The following is a 10,402-nucleotide window of genomic DNA, read 5'->3' as shown; positions in this document are numbered from 1 at the left end:
TGTGTTTCTAACAAAACGAACCCTGGCACCACTTTAGAAAATAATCCACCACAGGACCATAAGAGGTTTCAGTACTGTTCAACAGACTCAGTATGACCGTGTCATCAGCAAATTTCAATATATGGTGGTTTTCAAATGTGCTACAGCAGCTGTTGGTGTACAGTATGTACAACAGAGGGGAGAGGACGCATCCTCGCGGGGAGCCAGTAGATGTTACAGATATCAGGGAGGAGGAGGAAACAGCTGGCTATTCCCTGGAAAATGTTCAAAACAATGAAGTGTGAGTGTTTTGGTGGGATCTAAGGCCACTCTGTGAAGCAAAAGTTTTCCCACACTGCTCACACCAGAATGGTTTCTCTCCAGTATGAGTGCGTTGATGGATTCTTAAGGTAGTTGATACAGTGAAAGCTTTCCCACACTGGTCACAGCTATACGGTTTCTCTCCAGTGTGAATGCGTTGATGGCTCCTTAATTGAGCTGATTGAGTGAAAGTTTTCCCACATTGGTCACAGCTATATGGTTTCTCTCCAGTGTGAATGCGTTGATGGCTCCTTAAGTGAGTTGATCGAGCGAAAACCTTTCCACATTGGTCACACCAGAACGGTTTCTCTCCAGTGTGAATGCGTTGATGTCTCCTTAAGTGAGCTGATCGAGCGAACGTTTTCCCACACTGGTCACAGCTACACGGTTTCTCTCCAGTGTGAATGCGTTGATGTCTCCTTAAGTTAGCTGATTGAGTGAAAGTTTTCCCACACTGGTCACAGCTATACGGTTTCTCTCCAGTGTGAATGCGTTGATGGATCCTTAAGTTAGCTGACTGACTGAAAGTTTTCCCACACTGGTCACAGCTACACGGTTTCTCTCCAGTGTGAATGCGTTGATGGCTCCTTAATTGGGCTGATTGAGCGAACGTTTTCCCACACTGGTCACAGCTACACGGTTTCTCTCCAGTGTGAATGCGTTGATGTCTCCTTAAGCTAGCTGATTGAGTGAAAGTTTTCCCACACTGGTCACAGCTGTGCAGTTTCTCTCCCAAATGAAATCTCTGATGAACCTTTAAATCATTCCGTGTTGTGAAGGATTTGTCACAGTGCTGACAGCGATGACAAGTGGGTCCATCTCTTCCTCTGCGTTTCTATAGCAACAGACACACAACAAAGAAAAGAGAGTAAATGAGACGTCATGGTGGAACGAGCTATCTAGAACCATGAATCACATTTGGTGCATGTCTATGCAACATAACCCAGAGTCCAGGCTGAATAATGCAGTACCAGCTGTGACAACCAACTGCAGGAGCCTGGGGAGGCACAGACCTCTACAGAAAGGATGATCTGATCAATTGGTCCTCAATCATTATGGGCCAGTTTTAGTTCCTAACAGTCGGATCAATGGTCTCTATGAAGACCAATCAGAATAGATGATCACATGACGCACAATAGATCCGCTTTGATTGACGGCTCACTGACAGTTTAGTGTCCATGTCGGCGACAAAGAGACAGTGAGCAGATGTTTGTTTGTAGCCTCTTGGGGGCAAAAGCATCAGGGCTGAATCCCTCTGACTTTCTGTGGTCTGAAAGTCACTTTGAGGATTTCTCAACATTCACTTTCAACTTGTATTTCACAAACATCACTTCCACTCTGCTGTGTCCAGTCTCTCCAGTCTGGAGCCGCTCTGGGACGCCTCCCCTTTGATTTGCGCACATTGGAATGAACTTTTGGAGTTCTTCTATCGGACAAACAGGCGGCAGCACATTTTCTTTGGCGCCAGCTTCACTTGTGATCTCAAAATGTTGGTCAGTACGTTTCATTTGTAAAAGGAAGTAAAAGAGCGCTAAAAGGAGTAAAAAGTGTTCTTTGAGTGAGGACATTTGTTGTTCTATTGTTGCTGAGTTCACTCGCTCACAGAGAAAATGCAGAAATCCATCAAGACAAAGAAAAGAGACGAAAGCCACGCGGACCCCTGAGCCTGTTCCTCGTGTCTTGGTCTCGTGCTGAAGTCATGAACACTGACCTGAACATCGGTGCTATCAGAGGACGAGCCTGTTTGTCTTCTGAGCTCCGGCTTCTGCTTCTCCATCGTCCCGCAGGTCTCCGTGGTTCCTGCTTCGCTTGTTCTCGCGATGTCACGTAGTCTCGCGGGCTCTTATTGGCTCGTTTGGGAGTGAGCTGCCCTTTCTCTAAGTCCCGCCCCTTAGTTACTGTTGCTAAGGCCGCTTTGAATCAGTGGCTCCTTGATTTCAGGCAGAAGATGAAGTTTAGTTTGGTGGTTTCCCTCCATCAAGTTTCTCCAAACTCAACAACTCCTGAATGTGTCAGATTGTTAAAGACAGTCTGGGACTTTCTCCCTGGGCCTCAAAGCAGTCGGCCTCTACTGGTCACTGTTTAAATGGTGAAACAGTTTGTTCACAGACATCTGCTAATGGGCCATAGGTGTGTCGTCGTCCTAAAAGGTCTCCCGGCCCCCACAGGCTGGATTATCACACTGAGTGTAAGGGCCCTGAACACCTTGATGTCTTTGTCTCCTCCACACAAAACCACACTCCATACAAATGGGTATCAGCTGCTTAAAAAGGCCACATTCTCACCTCTCTTCAGGCGACCAGCTTGAAAAGGAGGGAGAGAGCTGAATATGTGTAAATCAGTGGGCTCTTGGGCTGCTTTAATGACCGGCCCAAAGAGATGCAAACACAAACCCACTGAAGAAAACGTCAGCAAGTGTTTAGTGAGTGTTGGCTTCAAACGTCCTGAGTCACTGTTCATGCAGTAGAAATGATGAAGGTGAAATCAACAGCTAAATGTGAAGCTCATATAATAGATCAATAACAGTTGGGGAGGGTCTCTTCACTGAGGCCTCTAAACGTTTGGAGGGTTTGGGTCCATGAATTAAAAAGCAGCAGCAGAATCATTGTCTTGGCTGTAAGAATCAGGCATCATATTGGTTTCACCTGAACTGACACAACAACACAATAGTAACGGTGCCCATGCCAGCTCACTGTGTACCAATAAAAACAGAGTCAATATTAGAAACACGTCTCTGGAGCAGCTCAACAGCAGCACAAACTGCAGCCTCCAAAATAAGAGCACAGCTGAATCGGCTCCTTTCTAAACTGAAAACTGAATGTTTCTTTTCTCATTAAAGGCTCATTTATTATTAGAGGGTCAAATAAACCCTCTTGGTGCATATTTTGGTATCTAAATGAAAGTGCATTGACTAAAAGTTCTTTGTCTACGTTAAGGAAAGGATCCCTACAGAGACAGACCTGTCAGATCCTTTTTCTTTAACCACACATGATCATTATAGCGCTCTCTTCAAAGCCGCCAGATTCAACTGACTAAACAGTATTTTTGCCCTCCCAGAACGCAGGACTGGTCGCTGGTCTTCCACTGCCTCCATCCTGTGTTACTGTTTTTTGTGTTCGATGTGAACGAACCCTTTAAAACACCAAAGTCACCAAATAATACAAATGAACTAACAGATCAAGGCACCAGCAGAGCAGCAGCTCCTGTGTGTCTATGAGGTAAAATCAGCAGGTTTGTGGTTGTCGTATCTTCTCTCATGATGATCATGTGCAGTTGATGAAAGGAAACTTCCGCTGACAACAACTTAGTGCATAAAAATAGGTTTATTGCAAAAAGGTCAGTTGTCTAACAGGCACCATGGAGGCCTGGGAAGACGTTCAGCCAATTGTAGGAACAGACAGCGTAACCCTCAGCCAAATCTGCAGTGTCTCTGTCCCCGTCTTTCCAAGAGCCCACTCTGTGGTCACCTTATATCCTCTTCTTGACCACTCAGCCCAACATCTGCTGTCTTTATTTAAATGCAAAGGAATGTTAACATAAACATCTACTGCCTTCGGTGTCCAGATAAGAAGGCAAAGGTCAGGTCACTCCTGCTTAGGTCAAGCAGTTCCCAGTCTGTCTGTCTTCAGATAATCAATCACAGATCAGAAACATAGAAACAATGAACACTACTAACATGGTATGCCCTAAAGGCACATACCAGACACCACATGGTGAAACAAAAAGGATGTTACAGCTACTGATGAACCCACTGTTTGTCACCAGTGAAGTTAGAAAGTTCCCCAAATGTGTAGGCTGCTGTTCCCTCAGTGCTGTTCTTAATTACTGCTGATTTAACCTTCTTATGTGTGGACTGCATCATCGTTTGTGTTATGTGATTGTAATATCATTCACATTGTGATGGCATAAAGATTTTCTATGGTGAAAACCGGTGCAATCTGTGTTGCATTCAAGCCTTCGTTGTGTGCTTGTGTTTTTTTCACCCTATATAATAAAAACCACTTGACTTTTCCTCTACCAGAGTCAGACATGTACAGGTCCTGTACACCAAGAAGAATCCTGCAGAAATATTTCTTGGAGAAAAGTTCTTTGTTGTTCTGGGAGTTATTCTCTTTGGAAACACAATAAGTTTTAGAACGAGGAGATAGTTGTTAATAATGGCCCATTGATTCATAGCCTTAAAAATGATTATTATGAAGTCAATCAGCTTTTGCTGATGCAGGCAGGTATTTCTGTAGATTTTAGGTAGACTGCTGGTGGTGGTTTTCAGCTGCGCAGCACACTATGTTCCTTTACTACAGAAACAAGTAATGTGACCCTCTGGTCATGAAAAGTGAAATTAGAATCATGTAAATCTCCTGTATAAAAACGTCAGGCTTGCTGAGCCAAAGATCAGTTATTATGGACAAATGTGTCGCTACAAATCATTTTCTGTTGAATGCTGGGAGCTGCCCCCGACACTTCATAAATGATGGTTCTCAGTAAAGACAAACGGGTGATGTTAGAGTCACTTTGGTGATGGTGAAAGTGACCAACAAGTAGGCATCCTATGGGCTTAGTAAAAAGCTTTTAGTGTGGCAGGAAGAGTGAAGCAGGAGTCAGGAAGAAGACAGAGGGGCAGCAGTTCTTCTGTCTCAATAAACACAGTAACGTATACATCTGTGGAGCTGCAGCTTGTTTTCTTTGGCTTTTCTTTCTCCCTGCAGATATGGGCAGAAACTCTGGGAGACCGAGCTGCTGACAATGCAGCAAGTGTCCCCGACCGACGAGACCGAGACCAAGAGCGGAGGATGTTATGTAACACGCTCAGACTTCCATACCCACACGCTCACACAGCAGCAGAACGTAGAGCGGCCGCCCTTTAATTCAATCTGCCTGCTGGACGGTCAGCTCGCAAGCAGAGCCAAAAGCAGCAGCTCACATTTAAGGCCCATTGAGTCATTCTTCACTTTCTGATTTATTTAACATAACAACAACTCTTTTGTGTCAAGAGTGAATTTAAAGGAAAATATTTGCCTGTTTTCGATACAGACATGAGGTTTTATTCTCATCGCACGCAGTAAGAACCACAAGCTTTACAGTCAACATGGCGGTGAAGAAAACACAAACAGGGATGTATTGGATTTAGTTATTAACCTTAGTAGATCTTAACATCAGATCAATTCATCTGCAGAGGCTCCAGTTCAAAAAGAGACCAAACTTTTCCTGAGCCACCACAAAGGCCTGGAACAGCCGTTAGGTCGGGCCTGTCTTTAGACTGGCTGAGTGACGGAGATCCTTTTGCTCTGTGATGTCAAACTGAAGCAGATGTTGGTGACTCGTGGCCCTGACTGGCCAGTTAAGCGAAGTGAGGAGTTAACCTTCAATGACGGTATAAAACAGGACAGTCAGTAACAAAACCAAGCCGCTCTGCTGCGACAAACTGCATCTTCTTCATCTGAGCTGACTGAAACTCAAATCTCATCAGCCCATGACTGTGCCCCCCCCCCCTCTGCTCCCTGCCTGTGCTTTCACTTCTGAAAGAAGACATTTGCTTCAGCATCTTTTCTTAATAACACAGCGCCTCCTGCTGTCCTAAAACTAACATTTCTCTTTAAAGCTGAAATACCACAAAGGCCCAGTGTACAGACACAGATCAGTTTTTCACAGCTGCTCAGTCACTCAGATCAGGATCTCATGTTTCACTTTATTAGGTACACCTGTACTATCAAATGTATTCATGAAAAGGAGTCCAGCTGTTCTAGGATCTATAATCCTTGTGTGGTGAGTGGAAACACTGTTGGTGGATTTGAAACCACTTCAGGTTAAATGAAATAAAAGTGCAGATTTAGTGAGTTTTATGGTCAAAAAGAACCTAAATACACAGAGTAAATGTGCAGGTTCCTACTGATGGATCAAAAAATCCAGTAACATGATATTAAATTCACTGTGAAATTTCTTTGAGGCTTCCTGCTCATCTGGGCATTGTGGGTAATAAGATAGACAGCAGAATGAAAAACTCAGAATCAGAGGGAGGATAGATTGAGATAATAGAGTAGTAGACAGTGCTGTGCTCTCCTCTCCATAGAGAAGCTGTACAGATCCTGCTGCCACAGAAAGCATCCTGAAAGACTCACCCCATCCAGCACATCACCTGTTCCAACTGTAACCTTCAGGGAGACGGTACAGGACAATAAAAGCCAAAACCAGACTGAAAAATCACAATAATACATGAACACTGAAGGGCATGCCTCTTCTTCTCACTAACCTGTGCAGTATTCTACCTTGTGCCATCCATTTTAAATCTTTTAATCTTTGATTTATCTTTATCATCTTTATTTATGTCAAAGTTTGCTTTATTTGCACTGAATAGGATTGCATACAATTTGATTGTACTTTTGTATAATGATAATAAAGATTCCTGATTCCTGCTGGGATACAGATGAAAGCAGAGCTGAAACAACTAATTAATTAGTGACTTGATGTAAAAGAGTCAGCAATGACTTTAATTACCCACAAATTGTTCCAGGTCATTTTGAAAGTACAAGTTCCAGTCCTCATTTATGAAGATCTGCCTCTTTATTTGTCTCATGTGATAAACTAAAAAAATCAAACAATATAACAAAACAAAGCAATAAAAGCAGTGATGGACATGTTTTCAGGATGTAGTCATAGCCACAATAACACACATGCTGTTAAGAAAATGAGGATGCTGTCTTGGGCCATCCCTCTGTTTGTAGAGAAGCTCTGAATATAACAACACAGCAATCAGGGCATGGGGAGGGGGCAAGAGGAAACAGCTGGCTATTCTCTGATAGATGTTCAAAACAATGAAGTGTGAGTGTTTTGGTGGGATCTAAGGCCACTCTGCGAAGTAAAAGTTTTCCCACATTGGTCACACCAGAACGGTTTCTCTCCAGTGTGAATGCGTTGATGGATCCTTAAGTTAGCTGATTTACTGAAAGTTTTCCCACACTGGTCACAGCTATACGGTTTCTCTCCAGTGTGAATGCGTTGATGGCTCCTTAAGTGACCTGATGCAGTGAAAGCTTTCCCACACTGGTCACAGCTATACGGTTTCTCTCCAGTGTGAATGCGTTGATGGCTCCTTAAGCTAGCTGACTGACTGAAAGTTTTCCCACACTGGTCACAGCTATACGGTTTCTCTCCAGTGTGAATGCGTTGATGGATCCTAAAGCTAGCTGACTGACTGAAAGTTTTCCCACACTGGTCACAGCTGTACGGTTTCTCTCCAGTGTGAATACGTTGATGGATCCTTAAGTTAGCTGATTCACTGAAAGCTTTCCCACATTGGTCACAGCTGTGCAGTTTCTCTCCAGTGTGAATGCGTTGATGTCTCTTTAAGTGAGCTGATACAGTGAAAGCTTTCCCACATTGGTCACAGCTGTACGGTTTCTCTCCAGTGTGAATACGTTGATGGATCCTTAAGTTAGCTGATTCACTGAAAGCTTTCCCACATTGGTCACAGCTGTGCAGTTTCTCTCCAGTGTGAATGCGTTGATGTCTCTTTAAGTGAGCTGATACAGTGAAAGCTTTCCCACATTGGTCACAGCTATACGGTTTCTCTCCAGTGTGAATACGTTGATGGATCCTTAAGTTAGCTGATTCACTGAAAGTTTTCCCACACTGGTCACAGCTATACGGTTTCTCTCCAGTGTGAATACGTTGATGGATCCTTAAGTTAGCTGATTCACTGAAAGTTTTCCCACACTGGTCACAGCTATACGGTTTCTCTCCAGTGTGAATGCGTTGATGGTTCCTTAAGTGACCTGACTGACTGAAAGTTTTCCCACACTGGTCACAGCTGTGCAGTTTCTCTCCCAAATGAAATCTCTGATGAACCTTTAAATCATTTCGTGTTGTGAAGGATTTGTCACAGTGCTGACAGCGATGACAAGTGGGTCCATCTCTTCCTCTGCGTTTCTATAGCAACAGACACACAACAAAGAGAGAGTAAATGAGACGTCATGGTGGAATGAGCTATCTAGAACCATGAATCACATTTGGTGCATGTCTATGCAACATAACCCAGAGTCCAGGCTGACTAATGCAGTACCAGCTGTGACAACCAACTGCAGGAGCCTGGGGAGGCACAGACCTCTACAGACATTCACAGCCCCCCACCAATCTCCATTATCTAGTTGCATTTTAGGAAATATAAGATTGAAGGGTGATCTGATCAATCCCTCTGACTTTCTGTGGTCTCAACATTTACTTTCAAGTATTTAGACTTGATGTGTAGTGCACAGCTATAACCTACTACTTTCTAGTTCCTTATACCTGTTGCATTTCATTCATGTTTATTTTATATTTCATTGTGTCAGCTTGAAACCATAAAACCATGTAGTGTAGTCGAACAGGACTGTGGATGGTGAATCAAATCCCAAACAATGCATGAACCAATGAATGACATGTCTCTATTGCACTTCATTGTATTGACCACTAGGTGTGCTACTGAGCTCTGTGTCATTGAAGCCTCGAGGAATGAACCATTTTTTTAACCAAGTGTCGTTGGTGTTGGCCATCACTAACTATGGGCCAGTTTTAGTTCCTAACAGTCGGATCAATGGTCTCTATGAAGGCCAATCAGAATAGATGATCACATGACGCACAATAGATCCGCTTTGATTGACGGCTCACTGACAGTTTAGTGTCCATGTCGGCGACAAAGAGACAGTGAGCAGATGTTTGTTTGTAGCCTCTTGGGGGCAAAAGCATCAGGGCTGAATCCCTCTGACTTTCTGTGGTCTGAAAGTCACTTTGAGGATTTCTCAACATTCACTTTCAACTTGTATTTCACAAACATCACTTCCACTCTGCTGTGTCCAGTCTCTCCAGTCTGGAGCCGCTCTGGGACGCCTCCCCTTTGATTTGCGCACATTGGAATGAACTTTTGGAGTTCTTCTATCGGACAAACAGGCGGCAGCACATTTTCTTTGGCGCCAGCTTCACTTGTGATCTCAAAATGTTGGTCAGTACGTTTCATTTGTAAAAGGAAGTAAAAGAGCGCTAAAAGGAGTAAAAAGTGTTCTTTGAGTGAGGACATTTGTTGTTCTATTGTTGCTGAGTTCACTCGCTCACAGAGAAAATGCAGAAATCCATCAAGACAAAGAAAAGAGACGAAAGCCACGCGGACCCCTGAGCCTGTTCCTCGTGTCTTGGTCTCGTGCTGAAGTCATGAACACTGACCTGAACATCGGTGCTATCAGAGGACGAGCCTGTTTGTCTTCTGAGCTCCGGCTTCTGCTTCTCCATCGTCCCGCAGGTCTCCGTGGTTCCTGCTGGACCGTGTAGTCCTGCTCTGACTCTGGACTCTGTCCTCGGAGACTCTCCGGGCTCAGACGAAGCAGCACCGCTGGATCTCGCGGAGCCTTTGTAGTCTCGCGATGTCACGTCGTCTCGCGGGCTCTTGGAGGCTCATTTGAATAAGATGCTGTCAGAAGTGCAGGTGGTTATTAAGAAGCACCTGAAGTGACTCTTCTCCAAATCAAACAGCAGGTTGCAACACAGCAGCCATTGTGTGGGACTGATACCTGTCAGGAAATATCAAAGGTGGGAGTGTCTGCCACTTCAGGGTGGGATTTTCATTTAATATCCTACAGTAGTTTGTCCCCACCACCTGAATTTAGCTCAAAGTTCAGCTGTAGTTTTCTTGCTCTGCACTAACAGCACCAGCTGCATCCACCCTCCTCTGCTGCTCTTTCTCAGGTTTCTCCTTTATTTTAAACTCAGGTGTGTTGGTGTGTGTGTAGCTTCTCTCTTTCTGAACACCTGTGTGCTTCCCACTGTTTCTTGTCACGTTGTGGTCATGTAACCCTGGAGTTTGTGCTTTTTCTTATTATTAGTTTTGGATTTCTTGGATAATAGATAGTTTTGTTCATTACCTGTTGCCTTCTGGTGTTTTAGCATTTGTGTGCAGCGGCCTGCAAACTGACAGTTGTGCTGCACAGATATAAAGATATAAGCCTCAGTGAATAAAGCTGACGTGACTGGAGGCCGAGGTGTGCAGCTCCTGAACAGTAAAAACCCCAGAAGAGGGGCACACTGGGCAGCAGGTGGGACTGAACCTGAACCAGTCCACTTCCATGTGGCTGCACTTTAC

General features: G+C 44.2%; 1 protein-coding gene across 1 annotated transcript; it reads right to left on the bottom strand.

The window, feature by feature from the left end:
* Positions 1–7,007: 7,007 nt before the first annotated feature.
* On the bottom strand, positions 7,008–9,555 carry LOC139220165 (zinc finger protein ZFP2-like). The gene is made up of 2 exons (XM_070852237.1): positions 9,490–9,555; positions 7,008–8,223 (listed from the first exon to the last, which is right to left on the bottom strand). The coding sequence occupies exons 1-2, from the start codon at positions 9,553–9,555 to the stop codon at positions 7,102–7,104; spliced, it is 1,188 nt and encodes a 395-aa protein (XP_070708338.1). The 3' UTR covers positions 7,008–7,101.
* Positions 9,556–10,402: the final 847 nt, after the last annotated feature.

The sequence above is a fragment of the Pempheris klunzingeri genome, chromosome 2, assembly GCF_042242105.1.
Source record: "Pempheris klunzingeri isolate RE-2024b chromosome 2, fPemKlu1.hap1, whole genome shotgun sequence".
NCBI lineage: Eukaryota > Metazoa > Chordata > Actinopteri > Acropomatiformes > Pempheridae > Pempheris > Pempheris klunzingeri.
Note: the sequence above shows the minus strand (reverse complement) of the source record. Positions and strands in the feature narration are given on the sequence as shown.

What these genes read in the sequence shown, in the direction of transcription:
- LOC139220165 (XM_070852237.1), bottom strand. Translation starts at nt 9,555, where the DNA reads ATGGAGAAGCAGAAGCCGGAGCTCAGAAGACAAACAGGCTCGTCCTCT. An exon ending in CTGATAGCACCGATGTTCAG is followed by an intron (nt 8,224 to 9,489) that starts GTCAGTGTTCAT and finishes CTGTTGCTATAG; the next exon opens with AAACGCAGAGGAAGAGATGG.